We start from the raw sequence: 24,501 nt of genomic DNA, 5'->3' as shown, positions 1-24,501 counted from the left end.
ATTGGGGAGGGGCCCCGGTTAATCTGAATCTGGCAAAGTCTTCATGCTGAGCTGACGGGCTCCTTTTAGATTTACAGTGGCCATCGACCGGCCATCAATCACTAGACTGCGGCGCTCTCAACCAAGGCCCCAGTCCAAGATGAGAGAAGATCAATCTATTACGGTCACTTGCGTTTCAATTGGGCGCCCTGCCCCTGCCCCCACCTAAATGAATGATCAGACAGATTCTAACCATATCTGTGCCTCATTGGGCGGTTCTTAACAGAAATAACATTGGGAATGTTCTCTTCTTACCTCTTCATTTAGAAGCTCTATCCCTTGTTGTTTCAAGAGAATAGAAAATAATCCTAGAAAACGACATCGCCTGAGTCAAACTCTTTTTCACCATAAAAACAATAGAGGAAATATGCAACCGATGTTAAATGCACCGTAAAACTACAGTGGGAAGTAGAATCTAACAGGGCTGAGTAATTGCCTGCGTTCCTGACTGTGCTCCACAAGACCGGCTATTTAAAGCTCTTTACCTTTGAGTTGGCAAAGCTGGGATTAGATATCAAAGTGGGCCGAGAACAGGGAACATCAAGGTTAAAACAACAACCTGTAAACATAGCCCATTGTAAGACTGACAAAAATACTTCAAAACATCTCAACACATGCCCTCAAGTAAACTCACTGGCTTTGCCCCAATTCACACCTATGCGAAAATATGCCCCCATGGGGAAAATGGCAGAGTCTCTTTCTCTGTGTGTGTGTGTGTGTGTCAAAGACAGCCCCATCCCCTTCTCCCTTTCTCTCCATGTCCTGGAAACTCCCCTTTGATGCCCCTATTGGACAAAAAGAGTCGCTCTGAGACTTTTTGTGCTGACTCACTTCACAAAGGTCTGTCTGTGTCCAGCCTCCTCCAGAGTGTGCGTGCCAAATGGACCGCAGTCCAGTCTAGCCCATCCCCATCTAAACCAACCCAAGAGACGCCAAATAAACGAATACATCGTCGAGGTAATGAATACTGGGGACTCTGTGCTTACCTTTGTTATTGTAGACGTCTAGGTAGTTGGGTGCTGAGAAGATGGTGATGAGAGAAGGAAACCCTGTCGTCTGGCTCTTCCTGTACATGCGGTACCTAGAGGGAGCGACAGCATCATGATTACCGTCCCCATTACAACAACACTCCCTAATACTCTGTAGCTCAGTGTGGTAGAGCAGCGGGCTCGACTCCCAGGACCATTTGAAATGTACGCACGCATTACTTTAAAATCGTTTGGGATAAAAGGGCCTGCTAAACGGCATATATTACAACAGGTTATATAATAATGTAACATACACATTGTGCATGTGAATGAAGTCAACAGTGCCCGGTAATCTGATCCTAGAGCTGTGCCTAAGGCTGACTTGTACGTCAAGCTGTCCTTGCTCTTTGAGTGGGACCAGACGGTCTGCGTGGACAAGCAGCGGGAGAGTCAGTTTGGGCGTTCCTCTCTGCCTCATCAGCCTTTTCTTCAACGTTTTGACATGCTTGCTACCAAAGTCCTTTGAAGGGGCACGGATGGCCAAAACTCAATAACTTTTAATACAGCACCATTTTTTAATAAGCACAGGTTCAAATGTTTACTTGCGTAAACTCAAGCGACATAGTTGTCCAAGGAGAATGGCTGTAGCAGTCAGCGGTGGGTAAAAAGAGGACACTTACCCAGCGTCCTGTGCTTCATGGGCTCGAATGACAGATAACAAGTTATTGTGTTGTAGAAAGTCGCAGACAGCGGGGTAGCTGTTGAAAGACAAGATGACACATGCTTGATTAACGGGATCTAATTTGATCTAAAGACAGTGATTAGATTTCGTTGACACATAATTGAAATAGATATTCATTCAAATGTATTTTAATACATTTGTAAATATTGCAGATGCATCTTCATCATGTTACCATCAGAAAGGGTAAACAAAATAATCCAGCATAAGAATCACGAGCTTGTGGTTTCTCAACAAACACTATAATTATTTTGTGTGTGTGTAGCTTTTGCATACTCATGTGGTTCTGAACAGGCTGAGATGAAGGTGACCAAAACAAACTGACAGTAATTACAGTATAGGACAGTTGCAATATTTTCCATGCCATAACCTTTCCTTACCAAAGACACCAAAAGTCCACTGGAAATGTCCTTTCGCTCTCAGTGAGGTAGGCCCTAGTCACACAGCCAACAACCCCCTAAAAACCAGTTATGTTGAAAACATTCCTAAATCAACTACCGGAGAAGGAACGTTTAGTAAGTGAGTGACCTTGGGAAACAGAATGCAACTGTGAGTCCAAATCCTTTCATAACTCCCGACCACAACAACTTCTAAAGGCTATTCCATGAACAGCTGATGTCACATGAGAGCCATCCAAGGATAAACATGCAATATTCTCAGAGAACCACACTCCAACCACACGTTCAAAGAACCACACTCATTGTGCAACCTATTCATGTTTGTATTTTATTGTAGGTTACAAATAATCAACCATTTCACTTTGAGAAAAATACACATCAGCTGTACATTAGGAAATACGTGACGTACGTGAGATCATTTAGCTCTGTGCAGGACGCTAAACGCAAGTGCTTGTTGCTGGATATAGCTAATTTGCATAACAATGGTCATGCTCTTTGCTCGGTACGAGTCTCCATTGCTGAATGCTTCTGGAGCTAGAGGGTAGCTTATGGCTTTGTGTGATAGGTAGATGGATTTTTTTTCGTGAAGCCTTGCACTTCTGGCCACTGGGCACTTCTGGTAACATCCAATGTCCTCACCCTACAGTTAATATCCAGGACAAAAAGTAAACAAGAGAACATAAACTCTCACTTCACTAAAAGTAAACAAATATGTCTCAATTCACATGTCCTTGTTAGACGGGTAACAGGATACGCTTTGAGTGACTTAAACCTAGAAATAGGTCTAGGTATAAGTTCATTCTGTTACTGGTCACATGAGAACAGAAAATACGACTGACGGAGGAACATTGCCAAAGTGTGTGTACGGTTTCTTTGTGGTGTGATCGCATTGCTTCGAGGATAATAAAAAGTGTGCATCTGATATCCATCTCGATTCATTATTTGAATCCATTATTTCTTTCCATGCACCTGTCACTGTTTAGCAGATGATGTTGCTAGGTATTGCTCAGAAGACTAAATACATTTTGTGCTGAAAGCATTTGACATCTCTTCTGGGACACAGATGTGAGCCATCCAACAGTTGTGCACTGTCCCTAACTAATCAATAAATACATACACCCTGTCTACTTCAAATCTGACAGTAAACTCTGTGAATCATTTGTACAGCCAAAATCCAATTAAGGGCTATTTTCATAAAGCATCTAAAATACCATGCAATTGCCTGCTTAGGCTACTCACAAATAGTAATCAATGGTTAAAAACCCCCAAACATATTTAGTCAACAACCACACAGCAAAGTGTCCGCTAGGCTATAGCGGGATAGAAAAGATGGGGCCTGTATTCAAAACAACATGCAATTTCACACCTCAGTAATGTGTGTAAAACAGTTATGAGGGGGCCTATGGTGCTGGAATAAGACACAGCTGCCAGAATCAGGAAAAGGGACTAAACTGAGTCTTTTTTCTCCGATTGGCGAATTGTTCTCCTTTTAGTCTGGAGCTTGAAGCTGGCCCATAAACTCAGCATGCCAGTGTGCTGCCAATTACAATGAGCCCTGCAGGCAGATCCAGCCTAGAGGAAAACAACAACGCTACGTGTCAAATGGCATCCTATTCCCTATATAGTGCACTACCCATAAAGGACTCTGGTCAAAAGGAGTGCACTATGTAGGGAAATGTAGTGCCATTTGGGATGCAGACCAAGGCCACAGAGGAATTTAAGCCAAGCATAGAAAACACAGGAGGCTGTTGGGCTAGGGTACAGGAGGAAGCAGCTAACCTGGGTTGGAATTTTACTGTCCGATCCTGTTTGAGTGTTTATACTACAACAGCCATTGACAAGGGCCCTGTTCAAACAGTGCATTTGGAAAGTATTCAGACACCTTGACTTTTTCCATATGATGTTACGTTACAGCCTTATTCTAAAATATACACTACCGTTCAAAAGATTGGGGTCACTTAGAAATGTCCTTGTTTTTGAAAGAGAAACACATTTTCTTCCCATTAAAATAACATCAAATTGATCAGAAATACAGTGTAGACATTGCTAATGTTGTAAATGACTATTGTAGCAAATATTAATTTTCACAAAGTTTGCTGCTTCAGTGTCTTTAGATATTTTTGTCAGATGTTACTATGGAATACTGAAGTATAATTACAAGCATTTCATAAGTGTCAAAGGCTTTTATTGACAATTACATGAAGTTGATGCAAAGAATCAATATTAGCAGTGTTGACCCTTCTTTTTCAAGACCTCTGCAATCCGCCCTGGCATGCTGTCAATTAACTTCTGGGCCACATCCTGACTGATGGTAGCCCATTCTTGCATAATCAGTGCTTGGAGTTTGTCAGAATTTGTGGGTTTTTGTTTGTCCACCCACCTCTTGAGGATTGACCACAAGTTCTCAATGGGATTAAGGTCTGGGGAGTTTCCTGGCCATGGACCCAAAATATTGATGTTTTGTTCCCGAGCCACTTAGTTATCACTTTTGCCTTATGGCAAGGTGCTCCATCATGCTGGAAAAGGCATTGTTCGTCACCAAACTGTTCCTGGATGGTTGGGAGAAGTTGCTCTCGGAGGATGTGTTGGTACCATTCTTTATTCATGGCTGTGTTCTTAGGCAAAATTCTGAGTGAGCCCACTCCATTGGCTGAGAAGCAACCACACACATGATCCCGCAGCCCCACCCCGATCCCGCAGCTGAATCAACTTTAGGAGATGGTCCTGGAGCTTGCTGGACTTTCTTGGGCGCCCTGAAGCCTTCTTCACAACAATTGAACCGCTCTCCTTGAAGTGCTTGATGATCTGATAAATGGTCGATTTAGGTGCAATCTTACTGGCAGCAATATCCTTGCCTGTGAAGCCCTTTTTGTGCAAAGCAATGATGACGGCACGTGTTTCCTTGCAGGTAACCATGGTTGCCAGAGGAAGAACAATGATTCCAAGCACCACCCTCTTTTTGAAGCTTCCAGTCTGTTATTCGAACTCAATCAGCATGACAGAGTGATCTCCAGCCTTGTCCTCGTCAACACTCACACCTGTGTTAATGAGAGAATCACTGACATGATGTCAGCTGGTCCTTTTGTGGCAGGGCTGAAATGCAGTGGAAATGTTTTTGGGGGATTCAGTTCATTTGCATAGCAAAGAGGGACTTTGCAATTAATTGCAATCCATCTGATCACTCTTCATAACATTCTGGAGTATATGCAAATTGCCATCATACAAACTGAGGCAGCAGACTTTGTGAAAATTAATATTTGTGTCATTCTCAAAACTTTTGGCCACGACTGTACATAGGCGTACAGAGGCCCATTATCAGCAATCATCACTCCTGTGTTCCAATGGCACATTGTGTTAGCTAATCCAAGTTTATCATTTTAAAAGGCTAATTGATCATTAGAAAACCCTTTTGCAATTATGTTAGCACAGCTGAAAACGGTTGTCTGATTAAAGAAGCAATAAAACTGGCCTTCTTTAGACTAGTTGAGTATCTGGAGGATCAGCATTTGTGGGTTCGATTACAGGCTCATAATGACCAGAAACAAAGATCTTTCTTCTGAAACTCGTCAGTCTATTCTTGTTCTGACAAATGAGGCTATTCCATGAAAGAAATTGCCAAGAAACTGAAGATCTTGTACAAAGCTGTGTACTACTCCCTTCACAAAACAGCACAAACGGACTCTTTACCAGAGTAGAAAGAGGAGTGGGAGGCCCTGGTGCACAACTGAGCAAGAGGTTCTTAGAAATACATCACATTTACATAAGTACTCAGATCCTTTACTCAGTACTTTGTTCAAGCACCTTTGGCAGTGATAACAGCCTCGAGTCTTCTTGGGAATGATGCTACAAGCTTTGCACACCTGTATTTGGGGAGTTTCTCTCATTCCTCTCTGCAGATCCTCTCAAGCTCTGTCAGGTTGGATGGGGAGCGTCGCTGCACAGCTATTTTCAGGTCTCTCCAGAGATGTTCGATCGGGTTAAAGTCCGGGCTCTTGCTGGCCCACTCAAGGACATTGAGACTTGTCCCGAAGCCACTCCTGCGTTGTCTTGGCTGTGTGCTTAGGGTTGTTGTCTTATTGGAAGGTGAACCTTCACCCCAGTCTGAGGTCCTGAGAGCTCTGGAGCAGGTTTTCATCAAGGATCTCTCTGTCTTTGCTCCGTTCATCTTTCCCACGATACTGACTAGTCTCCCAGTCCCTGCCGCTGAAAAACATTCCCCCCAGCATGGGCCAAAGAGTTCAATCTTGGTTTCATCAGACCAGAGAATCTTGTTTCTCATGGTCAGATTCCTTTAGGTGTCTTTTGGCAAACTCCAAGCGGGCTGTCATGTGCCTTTTACTGAGGAGTGGCTTCCGTCTGGCTACTCTACCATAAAAGGCCTGATTGGTAGAGTGCTGCAGAGATGGTTGTCCTTCTGGAATGTTCTCCCATCTCCAGAAATGAACTTTGCAGCTCTGTCAGTGTGACCATCGGGTTCTTGGTCACCTCCTTCACCAAGGCCCTTCTCCCCCGATTAATCAGTTTGGCTGGGCGGCCAGCTCTAGGAGGAGTCTTGGTTTTTCTAAACTTCTTCCATTTAAGAATTGTTAGGTTCTCAATGAACCGAGTAAAAACTCACGGACGATTAGTAAAGCTCAAACCAAGTTTCTTTACCCAAAGTGTTAGACAGCTGAACAGACAAAGATATGTTTCCACCAGCACAAGGATATACACCCACATTTGGGTGCAGTCTCCTCCTTCCCTCTAAACATTAAAACTTTATCGCTAGGCAGGAAGTTAAGTGATGTGGGTAATAAACTGTTCCTTCTCCCTTAATATGACCTGACCTGACCTCGGTCCCAAATCCTCACTAATCCACAGCTCTTCACCCTTATCAGTGACTGCAACCATGTGCTTGCCTTTCTTTTACTCAGTACACCCCAAGCCTCTGTCTCATATCCACCCTTAATTGACCACACCATATACATTCCTCCTACAGATAACCATTCACTTCTGGTGTAGAAACCAGACTGTAGCACCCCTCGTTTCCATAGGATACCTAATGATTAACAACATTTCAAGTTTAGGAGTCAGAACCCATCAGAATGATGGAGGCCACTGTGTTCTTGGGGACCTTCAATGGTGCAGACATTAATTGGTACCCTTCCACAGATCTGTGCCTCTACACAATCCTGTCTAAGAGCTCTACGGACAATTCCTTCAACCTTATGGCTTGGTTTTTGCTCTGACATGCACTGTCAACTGTTGGACCTTATATAGGCAGGTGTGTGTCTTTCCAAATCTTGTCCAATCAATTGAATTTACCACAGGTGGACTCCAATCAAGTTTTAGAAACATCTCAAGGATGATCAATGGAAAAAGGGTCTGAATACTTATGTAAATAAGGTATTCCTGTTTTTTATTTGGAATACATTTGCAAAAATGTTTTAAAATCTGTTTTAATTTTGTCATTATGGGATATTGTGGGTAGATCGATGAGGAAAACAAATAATTTAATTAATTTTAGAATAAGGCTGTAACGCAACAACATTTTGAAAAAGTCAAGGGGTCTGAATAATTTCCTAATGCACTGCATTACTTTTAAAATGCATCCTTCCTTCCTCGAAGTAATCACTTATCTGATATGCCATAAAACCCATGCAGTAATGCCAGATTAGGGATTACTTCAAGGAAGCCTGGAAGGAAAGATGTATTTTAAGTGTTTGAACAGTGCCCATCACCTTTAAATCACTGTCCCTCTGTCAATAGTCGATCCTACTGGATTTAGTATACTGGGTCCTTGTAACTGAGATATCAGAGATATCAGAGATGGCAGGGGCATACCATGGAAATATCACTAGCAGCCAGAACCCGAGAGCGACAACACAGCTCTCTTACGCTCTCTCAAGTGACAGGGGTGACATTTCTCTCCCTGACAGGGTCCCTGTTGTCTGGCAGATAGTCAAGCGAGACCATTTACAGCAAACTGTTGGGACATATACAAATCTAACTCTAGCAGGACCATTTACAGTAAACTGTTGGGTCATATACAAATCTAACTCTAGCAGGACCATTTACAGCAAACGATTGGGTCATATACAAATCTAAGTCAAGCGAGACCATTTACAGTAGACTGTTGTGTTGTCACGATCGTCTTGATATGAGAGATTGGACCAAGGCGCAGCATGATATGAATACATCTTCTTTTTATTTATACGAAGACGGAACACGAAACACTTATTCAAACTAACAAAACAACAAACGACCGTGAAACTACAAACGCAAGTGCACACACAAACTACTTACGTTCAACATAGACTAGACATATACAATGACCCACAACAGCTAAAGCCTATGGCTGCCTTAAATATGGCTCCCAATCAGAGACAACCATAACCAGCTGTCTCTAATTGAGAACCCATTCAGGCAACCATAGACTTTCCTAGACACCTACACACAACACTAAACCATCTATTCTCCTTAACCCTCTAAACCATACAACCCCCTAGACAATACAAAAACACATACTTCACCATGTCACACCCTGACCTAACTAAAATAATAATGAAAACAAAGAATACTAAGGCCAGGGTGTGACATGTGTCATATATAGAAATCTAATTCCAGCGAGACCATTTACAGTAAACTGTTGGGACATATACAAATCTAACTCTAGCAGGTCCATTTACAGAAAATTGTTGGGTCATATACAAATCTAAGTCAAGCGAGACCATTTACAGTAAACTGTTGGGTCATTTACAAATCTAAGTCAAGTGAGACCATTTACAGTAGACTGTTGTGTCATATATAGAAATCTAATTCCAGCGAGACCATTTACAGTAAACTGTTGGGACATATACAAATCTTGCTCTAGCAGGACCATTTACAGCAAATTGTTGGATCATATACAAATCTAACCCTAGCAGGACCATTTACAGTAAGCTGTTGGGACATATACAAATCTAAATCAGGACCATTTACAGTAAACTGTTGGGACATATACAAATCTAACTCAGGACCATTTACAGTAAACTGTTGGGACATATACAAATCTAAATCAGGACCATTTACAGCAAATTGTTGGGTCATATACAAATCTAAGTCTAGCAGGACCATGTACAGCAAATTGTTGGGTCATATACAAATCTAAATCAGGACCATTTACAGAAAATTGTTGGGTCATATACACATCTAAATCAGGACCATTTACAGTAAACTGTTGGGACATATACACATCTAAATCAGGACCATTTACAGTAAACTGTTGGGACATATACAAATCTAACTCAAGCAGGTCCATTTACAGCAAACTGTTGGGTCATGTACAAATCTACACTGAACACAATTATAAATGCAACATGTAAAGTGTTGGTCCCATGTTTCATGACCTGAAACAAAATACTTATTTCTCTAAAATGTTGTACACAAATATGTTTACATCCCTGTTAGTGAGCATTTCTCCTTTCCCAAGATAATCCATCCACCTGACAGGTGTGGCATATCAAGAAGCTGATTACACAACATGATCATTACACAGGTTCACCTTCTGATGGGGACAATAAAAGGTCACTCTAAAATCTGCAGTTTTGTCACACAACACAATACCACAGATGTCTTAAGTTGAGAGAGCGTGCAATTGACATGCTGACAGCAGGAATGTTCACCAGAGCTGTTGCCAGATAATTTAATGTTAATTTCTCTACCAAAAGCTGCCTCCAACATTGCTTTAGAGAATTTTGCAGTATGTTCAACCGGCAGACCACGTGCATGGCGTCGTGTGAGCGAGCGGTTTGCTGATGCCAATGTTGTGAACACAGTGCCCCATGGTGGCGGTGGGGTTATGGCATGGGCAGGCATGAGCTATGGACAACAAACACAATTGCATTTTATCTATGGCAATTTGAATGCACAGAGATACCATGACAAGATCCCGAGGCCCATTGTCAACCCATTCATCTGCTGCCATCACCTCATGTTTCAGAATGATAATGTCGCAAGGATCTGTACACAATTCCTGGAAGCTGAAAATGCCTGCATACTCACCAGACATGTCACCCATTGAGCATGTTTGGGATGCTCTGAATCAACATGTACGACAGCATGTTCCAGTTCCCGCCATAATCCAGAAACTTCACACAGCCATTGAAGAGGAGTGGGAAAACATTCCACAGGCCACAATCAACAGCCTGATCAACTCTATGCGAAGGAGATGTGTCGCGATGCATGAGGCAAAAACCAGATACTGACTGGTTTTCTGATCCACGCCCCTCTCTTTATTTCAAGGTATCTGTGACCAACAGATGGATATCTGTATTCCCTGTCATGTGAAATCCATAGATTAGGGCCTAATGAAATTACTTCAATTGACTGATTTCCTAATATGAACTGTAACTCAGTAAAATCTTTGAAATTGTTGCATGTTGCATTTATATTTTTGTCCAGTATAAGTCAAGTGAGACCATTTACAGTAAACTGTTGGGACATATAGAAATCTAACTCAAGTAGGACCATTTACAGCAAACTGTTAGGTCATATACAAATCTAACTCAAGTAGGTGTAACGTTCGTCTTGTGGTGATTGAACGGACCAAGGCGCAGCGGGTGATGAATACATACTGAATTTATTTAACAGACGAAACACTGACAAAACACTAGAACAAACTACAAAACAATAAACGAAGGCAACAGACCTGAAACAAACAAACTTACATATAGACGAAGAACGCACGAACAGGAACAGACTACCTAAAACGAACAAACAAACGAAACAGTCCCATGTGGTATACACTGACACAGGAACAATCACCCACAAACAAACAGTGAGAACAACCTACCTTAATATGGCTCTCAATCAGAGGAAACGTCAAACACCTGCCTCTAATTGAGAGCCATACCAGGCAACCCATTAACCCAACATAGAAAACACATAACATAGACTACCCACCCCAACTCACGCCCTGACCAATTAAACACATACCAAACAACAGAAAACAGGTCAGGAACGTGACAGAACCCCCCCCCTCAAGGTGCGAACTCCGGGCGCACCCCTAAAACTCAAGGGGAGGGTCTGGGTGGGCATCTGTCCGCGGTGGCGGCTCCGGCGGTGGACGAGGACACCACTCCACCACTGTCTTTGTCCCCCTCCTTAGCGTCCTTTGAGTGGCGACCCTCGCCCCCGACCATGGTCCAGGAACCTTCACTAAGGCCCCTCCTACATAGAGGAGACAACTCAGGAACGAGAGGTAGCTCAGGCCAGAGAGGTAGCTCAGGCCAGAGAGGTAGCTCAGGACAGAGTGGTAGCTAAGGACAGAGAGGTGGCTCAGGACAGAGAGGTAGCTCAGGACAGAGAAATCGCTCCGGACAGAGAGGTAGCTTAGGACAGAGGGACAACTGTACTAATGGCAGCTCCGGACTGAGTGGCAGCTCCGGACTGAGTGGCAGCTCCGGACTGGGTGGCAGCTCCGGACTGGGTGGCAGCTCCGGACTGGGTGGCAGCTCCGGACTGGGTGGCGGCTCCGGACTGGAGGGCGGCTCCGGACTGGAGGGCGGCTCCGGACTGGAGGGCGGCTCATGACTGGAGGGCGGCTCATGACTGGAGGGCGGCTCATGACTGGAGGGCGGCTCATGACTGGAGGGCGGCTCATGACTGGAGGGCGGCTCATGACTGGAGGGCGGCTCATGACTGGAGGGCGGCTCATGACTGGAGGGCGGCTCATGACTGTCTGGCGGCTCTGGCAGCTCCTGACTGGCTGGCGGCTCTGGCAGCTCCTGACTGGCTGGCGGCTCTGGCAGCTCCTGACTGACGGACGGCTCTGGCAGCTCCTGACTGACGGACGGCTCTAATGGCTCGGGACAGACGGGCGGCTCTAATGGCTCGTGGCAGACGGATGGCTCAGATGGCGCTGGGCAGACGGATGGCTCAGATGGCGCTGGGCAGACAGATGGCTCAGACGGCGCTGGGCAGACGGATGGCTCAGACGGCGCTGGGCAGACGGATGGCTCAGACGGCGCTGGGCAGACGGATGGCTCAGACGGCGCTGGGCAGACGGATGGCTCAGACGGCGCTGGGCAGACGGATGGCTCAGATGGCGCTGGGCAGACGGATGGCTCAGACGGCGCTGGGCAGACGAGCAGTGCAGGCGGCGTTGAGCAGACGAGCAGCGCAGGCAGTTCAGACGGCACTGGGCAGGCAGGCAGCTCAGACGGCGCTGGACAGACGAGCAGCGCAGGCGGCGTTGGGCAGACGGACGACTCTGACCCGCTGAGGCGCACAGTAGGCCTGGTGCGTGGTGCCGGAACTGGTGGTACCGGACTGGAGACACGCACCTCAAGGCTAGTGCGGGGAGCAGGAACAGGGCACACTGGACTCTCGATGCGCACTATAGGCCTGGTGCGTGGTACCGGCACTGGTGGTACCGGGCTGAGGGCACGCACCTCAGGGCGAGTGCGGGGAGAAGGAACAGTGCGTACAGGGCTCTGAGGACGCACTGGAAGCCTGGTGCGTGGTGTAGGCACTGGTGGTACTGGGCTGGGGCCACGCACCATAAGGCGAGTGCGGGGTGCTGGAACTGGAGGTACTGGGCTGGGGCGGGAAGGTGGCGCCGGATATACCGGACCGTGCAGGCGTACTGGCTCCCTTGAGCACTGAGCCTGCCCAACCTTACCTGGTTGTATGCTCCCCGTCGCCCGACCAGTGCGGGGAGGTGGAATAACCCGCACCGAGCTATGTAGGCGAACCGGGGACACCATGCGTAAGGCTGGTGCCATGTAAGCCGGCCCGAGGAGACGTACTGGTGGCCAGATATGTAGGGCCGGCTTCATGACATCCGGCTCAATACTCAATCTAGCCCTGCCAGTGCGGGGAGGTGGAATAACCCGCACCGGGCTATGCACACGTACAGGAGACACCATGCGCTCTACTGCGTAACACGGTGTCTGCCCGTACTCCCGCTCTCCACGGTAAGCATGGGAAGTGGGCGCAGGTTTCCTACCTGCCCTCGCCACACTACCCTTTAGCCCCCCCCAAGAAATTTTTGGGTGAGCCTCTCGGGCTTCCGTGCTAGACACGTCCCCTCATAACGCCGGTTCCTCTCTCCGGTTTCCTCCGCTCTCCGAGCTGCCTCCAGCTGTTCCCATGGGAGGCGATCCTTTCCAGCCAGGATCTCCTCCCACGTGTAGCAACCCTTGCCGTCCAAAACATCCACCCATGTCCATTCCTCCTTCGTGCGCTGTCTCTCTCTCCCGTTACACCGCTGCTTGATCCTTTGTTGGTGGGTGGTTCTGTAACGTTCGTCTTGTGGTGATTGAACGGACCAAGGCGCAGCGGGTGATGAATACATACTGAATTTATTTAACAGACGAAACACTGACAAAACACTAGAACAAACTACAAAACAATAAACGAAGGCAACAGACCTGAAACAAACAAACTTACATATAGACGAAGAACGCACGAACAGGAACAGACTACCTAAAACGAACGAACAAACGAAACAGTCCCATGTGGTATACACTGACACAGGAACAATCACCCACAAACAAACAGTGAGAACAACCTACCTTAATATGGCTCTCAATCAGAGGAAACGTCAAACACCTGCCTCTAATTGAGAGCCATACCAGGCAACCCATTAACCCAACATAGAAAACACATAACATAGACTACCCACCCCAACTCACGCCCTGACCAATTAAACACATACCAAACAACAGAAAACAGGTCAGGAACGTGACAGTAGGACCATTTACTTTTCTTTTTTATTGTGTTTATTTCTTTTTTACTTCAGTTTATTTTAGTAAATACTTTGACACTTTTTTTTCTTAAAATTGCATTGTTGGTTAAGGGCTTGTAAGTAAGCATTTCACTGTAAGGTCTACACCTGTTGTATTCGGCACATGTGACAAATACAATTTGATTTGATTTGATTTACTGCAAACTGTTGGGTCATATACAAATCTATGCACAGCTATCACATAGTCCTGACCTACATCAAATATTGAATGCAAATAAGCATCATTGTTCCCACATAAAATACATGAACTAATTCTTCATTCTTTATTTGGATCCCCTTTAGCTATTGCCTTATCTCACTGTGACTCCCTGTTGAAATAAAGGTTAAATCAAAATAAAATAAATAAAGCTTAATCCATGTGCTTTTTTTCTTGTGAACAAAACTAGATGTTCTATTTTTTAGCTGATATGGGAATTAATACACAAGCAGTATATCAAACTAGGAAAATGTTTTAGGTTACACCGGCAAGTATAAGAATATTTGCCAGGGCATATTTAAAAAAATTATAAATCAGATTACTTCACATAGCGATGTGGGAAGCTAAAAAGGCTAGCTGGCTTGCTATGTTTTTAGCCAGGCTAAGGCTAGCCCAAAGGCCGGCAGATGGCGATATTGAACTGAAATTGATGGTTTCATTTTACCGTCCAAACGCATTGTATGCAGCCGTAAATACACTCGTATCCCCGTGGACCGGTTTGTACCTAAAACATTATCCATTCAGGCTGCAAAGGCGTCAATTTCCTACTAATGGCAAGAAGGCAGAGAAAACGTGGAAAATACACATACTCCCTTTATGAAACACCATTTGGCTAATGCTACTTCGTGATGTTGTGCACTGTGTTCAGCCAAGGGTAAACAACAGATTGCTGCAATTTGATTGGCTGAAAGCGATAGGCAACAACCGGGAATAGCATTCCTAGGCATTAGCCACTTTAGCATGGTGGTGGAAAATGGTGTTTCATAAAGAAAGTATGCATATTTTTCCAATTTTTTCAGTCTTCTCACTATTAAATATAGTTAAGGAGGACACCTTTGCAGCCTGAATGGAGAATTTTTTAGGTACAAAGCGGTCCGCAGGGGATACAAGTGTATTGCCGGCATAATACAATGTGACCGGACTGTAAAATGGAAACGACTCAATATCGCCCTCTGCTGGCCTTTGGGCTAGGCTAAAGCCAGCAAGCCAGGCTGCCAGCTAGCTACTACTTGCAAGGGAAGGCGACTCTTCCTTGTTTTCACAAAATGAAAAGACCTTTAGAGACCACTAGTCTTCCTGGCGTTTGTACGCTTGTGAAATAGGAGGTCTTTAAAATAGGTATTATGGGTACAGAAAATAAGTCTCTGACAAATATGATATATGCAGTCTCTTTTCAAATGATATCAATATGCACATTCTAAGTAATGCCTTGAGAACAACCCTACCCAATTCACTGCTTTCTGTTGGATGGACTGCATTTCTAAGGGGAATCATATCTACAGTCACTAACCCAGGAGAAACATTTGACAGCTTGGGCTGCTTCAGGCTGGCTTTGCCACTAGCATGCCAGGATCAAATGGGCGTCTGTCCACCTGTAATGACTGGACACTGGAGCACTAAAACTCACATTTGGAGAAGACTCTGGCCCTGTGCTAACGCACAAGTTCATTACATTCAGGACAGCGTGAGCTCCCGCAGCACTTCCAGCGTTTCCTTTGTTTGCTCTGCCTGTGACTGGGCTCCTGAGTGGCACAGCGGTCTAAGGCACTGCATCTCAGTGCAAGAGGCATCACTACAGTCCCTGGTTTGAAACCAGGCTGTATCACATCCGGCGGTGATTGGGAGTCCCATAGGGCGGCGCACAATTGGCCCAGCGTCGTCCAGGTTTGGCCGGGGTAGGCCATCATTTTAAATACGAATTTGTTCTTAACTGACTTGCCTAGTTAAATAAAGGTTAAATAAAAAAATCATTAAATATTTAATGGGAGTTCATATATGTGTTACATAAACACTTGCGACAGAGTAATGAGAGAAAAGGCAGTTTCCCTGGTACCATGACAAATGCAGGTTACAGAGCTACTATGATCCAGACAGTGGAAAAGGAACTGAGGGGCTTCGAAGGGCACTGAATGAAGATGAACATTTGTCAGAATAAAGTGGGTTGGAAGGATTTGGCAAAGGAAGGTTCAGTGATGCTTCAATGGCACAAGTGAACTGTTTTATTTGGAGGGTTATATTACTGTAGAGCCCAGAAGTGTTACACTAGATCCATGTCAAGTCCATTGTATGATACATCAGCAATTTAACAAAGTCAGCAATGGTAACAAAGCAAGATATGGCCAACCATTACAAAAGCCAAGTTAAGACACACACGCCCACACACACACACACACACACACATTCTTAATAATGTGCACTGTCTCTGTCAACTAAATGACGAATAAATGAATACATTCACAGCCTCTTTTTCACACTACGCAGCTTGTGAAGGAGGTGACGGCCCACCTGTAGAAGTAGGAGCAGCCTCTCACTGTGTTGTGTGTGAAGTGTTCTTGGCTCTTCTCGTTCCCAAAGTCCTCCAGGGGGTCTGACCACAACAGGTCACACATGGGCCCGTACGCAGGGGGCTCTTTGAATCTGTCTAACTACAGAGACAGAGGTACACAGAGTTAGGAGAGACAGGGAGAGACAATGTCAATCAGTCAGGAAAATGTCTCATCTATGCGGAAACGGAGTCAGTTTAGCTTCCTCAATAAGTTGGTGTAGTGATACCTACTGTATGGGAAAGGGATCTTGAGTTGACAATTAGTCTTGCTACATTCAACTGTGGTTACAGCAAAACGAAATGCCGAGTTCAAGAACATTGGGAAACGGCGGCACTGCATTTGGGCAGTTATGCCTTCATCAGAGCATGTTACAGTAAAACTGCTGGTAGGGTCTCACATCTGTGTGTGAAATAAACCCACAACATGTAATTGGATGGACTGGATGACAATTTGTGCCTTTTATAAGTATGAAACATGAATAGATATTTTAAATCTTGACTATACTAATACTTCCTCCTGGGAAATGGAATGAAAAGCTACAAATTAAAGTGATCATCCAAAAGCACATGACAGACATTTCTCAGAGAAGGTATATACCAGGGCTGGAATAAATTCCATTTAAATTCTAGTCAATTCAGAAAGCAAACCAAATTCAAATCATTGCAATTTGAATTGGAATATCATTGTACTTCCTGAATTGACTGGAATTTAAATGGAATTGACCCCAAGCCTGGTACAGTATATACTGTAGCATAATGGACACTTCAATAGTGCAGATATTATTACAGAAACCATTTGATTGCAATCCAATTGTCGTTATTGAATTTGAGAAAAAGCAGGATCCAACTATTCAAAAGGTTTAATCAGAAGGCCAGATTGCAAATCTCTGTTAGTTTGGGGCCTTGTTTGAGGTAGGTAGTCCATGGTGTGTTATCAAGGTCATTTATTTTCTAAATAAATATTTCAAGAGAAATTGTAAAGACTATTTCCTTGAAAAGCAAAAAGGAGAAATGAAACAGGTTTTAACCAAGGTCTGTGTAAACCTAATTGTATCCTAATTGATGTGCCTTTCACAGAATAAAATCCACTTGAATGAAAGTTTGTTACAAGGGAAAATGCATGATCCTTCTTATACTGAACATCCATTACACTTTAATGAAACATGGACATGACTTGTTAAAACCATACAGTGGCAAGAAAAAGTATGTGAACCCTTTGGAATTACCCGGGTTTCTGCATAAATTTGTCATACAATTTGATCTGATCTGATCTTCATCTTAGTCACAACAATAGACAAACACAGTGTGCTTAAACTAATAGCACACAAATTATTGTATTTTTCTTGTCTATATTGAATACATCATTTAAACATTGACAGTGTAGGTTGGAAAAACTATGTGAACCCCTAGGCTAATTACTTTTCCAAAAGCTAATTGGAGTCAGGAGTCAGCTGACTGGAGTCCAACCAATGAGACGAGATTGGAGATGTAAAACAAAAAACACTCAAAATGTGATTTTGCTATTCACAAGAAGCATTGCCTGATGTGAATCATGCCTCGAACAACTGAGATCTCCGAAGACCTAAGATTAAGAATTGTTGACTTGCATAAAGCTGGAAAGGGTTACAAAAGTATCTCTAAAAGCCTGATGTTCATCAGTCCACAGTAAATGTTGCTACTCTCCCTAGGAGTGGCCGTCTTGCAAAGATGACTGCAAGAGCACAGCTCAGAATGCTCAATGAGGTTAAGAAGAATCCCAGAGTGTCAGCTAAAGACTTACAGAAATCTCTGGAACATGCTAACATCTCTGTTGATGAGTCTACGATATGTAAAACACTTAACAAGAATGGTGTTCATGGGAGGACACCATGGAAGGAGCCACTGCTGTCCAAAAAAACCATTGCGGCACGTCTGAAGTTTGCAAAAGAGCACCTGGATGTTCCACAGCGCTTCTGGCAAAATATTGTGTGGACAGATTAAACTAAAGTTGAGTTGTTTGGAAGGAACACACAACACTATGTGTGGAGAAAAAAGGCACAGCACACCAGCATCAAAACCTCATCCCAACTGTAAAGTATGGTGGAGGGAGCATCATGGTTTGGGGCTGCTTTGCTGCCTCAGGGCCTGGACAGCTTGCTATCATCGACAGAAAAATGAATTCCCAAGTTTATCAAGACATTTTTTTATTTTATTTTTTTATTTCACCTTTATTTAACCAGGTAGGCTAGTTGAGAACAAGTTCTCATTTGCAACTGCGACCTGGCCAAGATAAAGCATAGCAGTGTGAACAGACAACAACACAGAGTTACACATGGAGTAAACAATAAACAAGTCAATAACATGGTAGAAAAAAAAAGAGAATCTATATACAATGTGTGCAAAAGGCATGAGGAGGTAGGCAATAAATCGAATAATTACAATTTAGCAGATTAACACTGGAGTGATAAATCATCAGATGATCATGTGCAAGTAGAGATACTGGTGTGCAAAAGAGCAGAAAAGTAAATAAATAAAAGCAGTATGGGGGGTGAGGTAGGTAAATTGGGTGGGCTATATACCGATGGACTATGTACAGCTGCAGCGATCGGTTAGCTGCTCGGATAGCAGATGTTTAAAGTTGTTGAGGGAGATAAAAGTCTCCAACTTCAGAGATTTTTGCAATTCGTTCCAGTCGCAGGCAGCAGAGAACTGGAAGGAAAGGCGTCCAAATGAGGTTTTGGCTTTAGGGATGATCAGTGAGATACACCTGCTGGAGCGCGTGCTACGGGTGGGTGTAGCCATCGTGACCAGTGAACTGAGATAAGGCGGCACTTTACCTAGCATAGCCTTGTAGATGACCTGGAGCCAGTGGGTCTGACGACGAACATGTAGCGAGGGCCAGCCGACTAGGGCATACAGGTCGCAGTGGTGGGTCGTATAAGGTGCTTTAGTAACAAAACGGATGGCACTGTGATAAACTGCATCCAGTTTGCTGAGTAGAGTATTGGAAGCTATTTTGTAGATGACATCGCCGAAGTCGAGGATCGGTAGGATAGTCAGTTTTACTAGGGTAAGTTTGGCGGCGTGAGTGAAGGAGGCTTTGTTGCGAAATAGAAAGCCGACTCTAGATTTGATTTTGGATTGGAGATGTTTGATATGAGTCTGGAAGGAGAGTTTGCAGTCTAGCCAGACACCTAGGTACTTATAGATGTCCACATATTCTAGGTCGGAACCGTCCAGGGTGGTGATGCTAGTCGGGCGTGCGGGTGCAGGCAGCGAACGGTTGAAAAGCATGCATTTGGTTTTACTAGCGTTTAAGAGCAGTTGGAGGCCACGGAAGGAGTGTTGTATGGCATTGAAGCTCGTTTGGAGGTTAGATAGCACAGTGTCCAAGGAAGGGCCAGAAGTATACAGAATGGTGTCGTCTGCGTAGAGGTGGATCAGGGAATCGCCCGCAGCAAGAGCAACATCATTGATATATACAGAGAAAAGAGTCTGCCCGAGAATTGAACCCTGTGGTACCCCCATAGAGACTGCCAGAGGACCGGACAACATGCCCTCCGATTTGACACACTGAACTCTGTCTGCAAAGTAGTTGGTGAACCAGGCAAGGCAGTCATTAGAAAAACCGAGGCTACTGAGTCTGCCGATAAGAATATGGTGATTGACAGAGTCGAAAGCCTTGGCCAGGTCGATGAAGACGGCTGCACAGTACTGTCTTTTATCGATGGCGGTTATGATATCGTTTAGTACCTTGATCGTGGCTGAGGTGCACCCGTGACCGGCTCGGAAACCGTATTGCACAGCGGAGAAGGTACGGTGGGATTCGAGATGGTCAGTGATCTGTTTGTTGACTTGGCTTTCGAAGACCTTAGATAGGCAGGGCAGGATGGATATAGGTCTGTAACAGTTTGGGTCCAGGGTGTCTCCCCCTTTGAAGAGGGGGATGACCGCGGCAGCTTTCCAATCCTTGGGGATCTCAGATGATACGAAGGAGAGGTTGAACAGGCTGGTAATAGGGGGTGCGACAATGGCGGCGGACAGTTTCAGAAATAGGGGGTCCAGATTGTCAAGCCCAGCTGATTTGTATGGGTCCAGGTTTTCCAGCTCTTTCAGAACATCTGCTATCTGGATTTGGGTAAAGGAGAAGCTGGGGAGGCTTGGGCGAGTAGCAGCGGGGGGGGCGGGGCTGTTGGCCAAGGTTGGAGTCGCCAGGAGGAAGGCATGGCCAGCCATTGAGAAATGCTTGTTGAAGTTTTCGATTATCACGGATTTATCGGTGGTGACCGTGTTACCTAGCCTCAGTTCAGTGGGCAGCTGGGAGGAGGTGCTCTTGTTCTCCATGGACTTTACAGTGTCCCAGAACTTTTTGGAGTTAGAGCTACAGGATGCAAATTTCTGCTTGAAAAAGCTGGCCTTTGCTTTCCTGACTGACTGCGTGTATTGGTTCCTGACTTCCCTGAACAGTTGCATATCGCGGGGGCTCTTCGATGCTATTGCAGTTCGCCACAGGATGTTTTTGTGCTGGTCGAGGGCAGTCAGGTCTGGAGTGAACCAAGGGCTATATCTGTTCTTAGTTCTGCATTTTTTGAACGGAGCATGCTTGTCTAATATGGTGAGGAAGTAACTTTTAAAGAATGACCAGGCATCCTCAACTGACGGGATGAGGTCAATATCCTTCCAGGGTACCCGGGCCAGGTCGATTAGAAAGGCCTGCTCGCAGAAGTGTTTTATTTTGCAGGAGAATGTAAGGCTATCTGTCCGCAAATTGAAGCTCAACAGAAGTTGGGTGATGCAACAGGACAACAACTCAAAGCACAAAGTAAATCAACAACAGAATGGCTTCAACAGAAGAAAATACGCCTTCTGGAGTGGTTCAGTCAGAGTCCTAACCTCGACCCGATTTAAAATGCTGTGGCATGACCTCGAGAGCGGTTCACATCAGACATTCTAAGAATATTGCCGAACTGAAACAGTTTTGTAAAGAGGAATGGTCCAAAATTCCTCCTGACCGTTGTGCAGGTCTGATTCGCAACTACAGAAAACGTTTGGTTGAGTTTATTGCTGCCAAAGGAGGGTCAACAATTGATTAAATCCAAGGGTTCACATACTTTTTCCACCCTACACTGTGGATGTTTACATAGTGTGTTCAATAAAGACATGAACACGTATAATTGTTTGTGTTATTAGTTTCAGCAGACTGTGTTTGTCTATTGTTGTGACTTGGACTTCATTTTATGACCAATTTATGCAGAAATCCAGTTAATTCCAAAGGGTTCACATACTTTTTCTTGCCACTATACATGCGATATATTCATACACTATAGAAACAATTCAATATCCCAAGTATTCATGATTTTAAGGTAAAAAGAGAAGATCATTCCGAATGTAGTAGTCTGTGTAAAATGTACCAAAGTCGGCACAAATTAAAAGCATATTGCATTGGGCTTTGTCATGCAAGTAATGTAGTTTGGGAAATCACGTACTTTCCTGATGTCGTCGAGGTTTGAGATTTCTGGGGAAAGTCCTCCGTGTACACACAGGAACTGCTGGTTCATAAGGGCAGCCAGGGGAAGGCAGTCGAAGGCGTCCATACACTCATCGTACACCCGCTCTGAATACTTAATTCTACCTGTCAGGGTGGAAATAGGGCGAGGACTGAAGAGTGTTGCCAGGCCAAACACCCCTAGCTCTTACACACTAGGGCAGTGTGCTGGGCCTGGGTCGGAAAGTTAAAACAAAGTGTCAGAAAACATCCAAAAGACATAAAAAACTCTAACTCTGCCCTTGGTATTTTGGTTATACTCTAAGCCTGAATCCAACAGCAATAGCCCTGACATATGTAAATACATATCAAGGAGAAAGCAAGAATCTGATTTCATACTATGCCAAGAAGCACTTTTCCGCGTGAACATTTGAAAGTCAAGCGTCATGTTCAATGTAAAATGCTTCAGAAAGAAAAACTCAAAACCACACTTACATTCCTGCTTAAATGTGAAATACTCTGTTAAATGTCTACATTCGTGGTTCCCACGGAGCAAAAATAGTGTTTTGGGGTATAGGATCTTTAAGGCCCACAAGTACAGCACACACTGGAAGACAATAACAAAGACATAGGAAATTAATTAGCATATTTTCAGAGAACATATACAATAGACAATGACTAATAGGAGTCTCAGATGTACGAAAGCAAAAGCATCAACCACTTCCTTCTTTAACTTAAAGGATTATGCAAAACGCATCATACCGTGACACTTTCTGTATTTTGAAAGTTCTACAGTGCATTTGGAAAGTATTCAGACCCCTTGACTTTTTTTCACATTTTGTTACATTCCAGCCTTATTTAAAATCGATTACATTGTTTTTTCCCTTATCAACCTACACACAATACACCACAGAATGACGAAGCAAAAACAGGTTAAAAATGTTTTTGTTACAAATTTGGGCTCTGTCAGGTTGGATGGGTATCTCTCTGTACTTTGATCCGTTCATCTTTCCCTCGATCCTGACTAATCTCCCAGTCCCTGGCTCTGAAAAACATCCATACAGCATGATGCTGTCGGTGCCAGGTTTGCTCCAGACGTGAAGCTTGGCATTTAGGCCAAAGAGTTCAATCTTGGTTTCATCAGACCAGAGAATCTTGATTCTCATGGTCTGAGAGTTTTTAGGGGCCTTCTGGCAAACCCCAAGCGGGCTGTCATGTGCCTTTTACTGAGGAGTGGCTTTCGTCTGGCCACTCTACCATAAAGGCCTGATTGGTGGAGTGCTGCAGAGATGGTTGTCCATCTGGAAGGGTTCCTCCACAGAGGAACTCTGGAGCTCTGTCCGGTTCTTGGTCACCTCCCTGACTAAGGCCCTTCTCCTCCGATTGCTTAGTTTGGCCAGATGGCTTGCTCTAGGAAGAGTCTTGGTGGTTCCAAGTTTCTTCCATTTAAGAATGATGGAGGCCACTGTGTTCTTGGGGACCTTCAATGCTGCATTTTTTGGTACCCTTCCTCAGATCTGTCCTTGACAATCCTGTCTCAGAGCTCTTTGTACAATTACTTCGACCTCATGGCTTGGTTTTTGCTCTGAGATGCACTGTCAACTGTGGGACCTTATATAGAAACGTGTGTGCCTTTCCAAATCATGTCCAATCAATTGAATTTACCACAGGTGGACTGTAATCAAGTTGGAACATCTCAAGGATGATCAATGGAAACAGGATCCACCTGAGCTCAATTTTGACTCTCATAACAAAGGGTCTGAATACTTATATAAATAAAATAAAATACTGGTATACATTTGAAAAAAAAAAAAAAAAACATTTTAGAATAAGGCTGTAACGTAACAAAATGTGGAAAAAGGGAAGGGGTCTGAATACTTTCCGAATGCACTGTATATCTTAAAAACTTGATTGTTGACATGCAAAACATTTTGGGACTGTTTCAACAATGGACTAATGAAACAAATACCAAAAGATAGTTTTTGAGTGGTATTTTCCTTTAATGTTCTTAGAACAGGTGAAACACTTACTTCAATACTGAAATATCCTCTGTCGACGTAGTCGCCCAAGAAAAGGTAGCGCGTGCTAGCCGGTGACCCTCCTACTTCAAACAGCTTCATCAGGTCAAAGAACTGGCCATGGATGTCTCCGCAAACTATAGGAAACACACAGAGGAGGAAATAGACGTCATACAAACTCTTGACTTTCACATTCTAAACATTTTCTTTGTCTTCTTTAAAAGTGCAGTTTTTCTGTGCGGTAAAAAATATGAATATGAATTTTAATATCCATTTCTTATTACACTTTTGTTTGTGGTATCATAATTCATGTACATAGACCCAGGACAAAAAGAGGGCATTGTGACAATTGTTCCTCCTAATACATAAACATGAACATCATCATGACATTTATCATGATCATAAACCATCCTCTGAAGCCAAGTGGCACAATGGCTTTTATTTACGGGGGCAATTATGTGTTAATATATACCCAGTTCCAATACACAATGCAACTGCTACTCTCACCTAACAAACATAAAGGTTTAAACTCAAAGCATGTTTCATACAATTAGCCTGGAGAGGGTTTGCAAGTGCGAAGTGT

General features: G+C 44.1%; 1 protein-coding gene across 1 annotated transcript in view; it reads right to left on the bottom strand.

Annotated features, from left to right (window-relative positions):
* Window positions 1-24,501, bottom strand: part of LOC120049598 (serine/threonine-protein phosphatase 2B catalytic subunit alpha isoform) — a 145,604-nt gene that overhangs the window by 33,233 nt on the left and 87,870 nt on the right. The window contains exons 3-8 of the mRNA XM_038995891.1: window positions 23,931-24,055; window positions 22,396-22,507; window positions 21,902-22,047; window positions 16,397-16,536; window positions 1,688-1,765; window positions 1,026-1,120 (exon numbers count right to left, since the gene is read on the bottom strand). Coding sequence (XP_038851819.1) covers window positions 1,026-1,120; window positions 1,688-1,765; window positions 16,397-16,536; window positions 21,902-22,047; window positions 22,396-22,507; window positions 23,931-24,055 — 696 coding nt within the window. The remainder of the gene's footprint in view (window positions 1-1,025; window positions 1,121-1,687; window positions 1,766-16,396; window positions 16,537-21,901; window positions 22,048-22,395; window positions 22,508-23,930; window positions 24,056-24,501) is intronic.

This window comes from Salvelinus namaycush, chromosome 6, assembly GCF_016432855.1.
Source record: "Salvelinus namaycush isolate Seneca chromosome 6, SaNama_1.0, whole genome shotgun sequence".
Taxonomy (NCBI): Eukaryota; Metazoa; Chordata; class Actinopteri; order Salmoniformes; family Salmonidae; genus Salvelinus; species Salvelinus namaycush.
The sequence above is the reverse complement of the archived record's forward strand: the minus strand, read 5'-3'. Positions and strand labels throughout refer to the sequence as shown.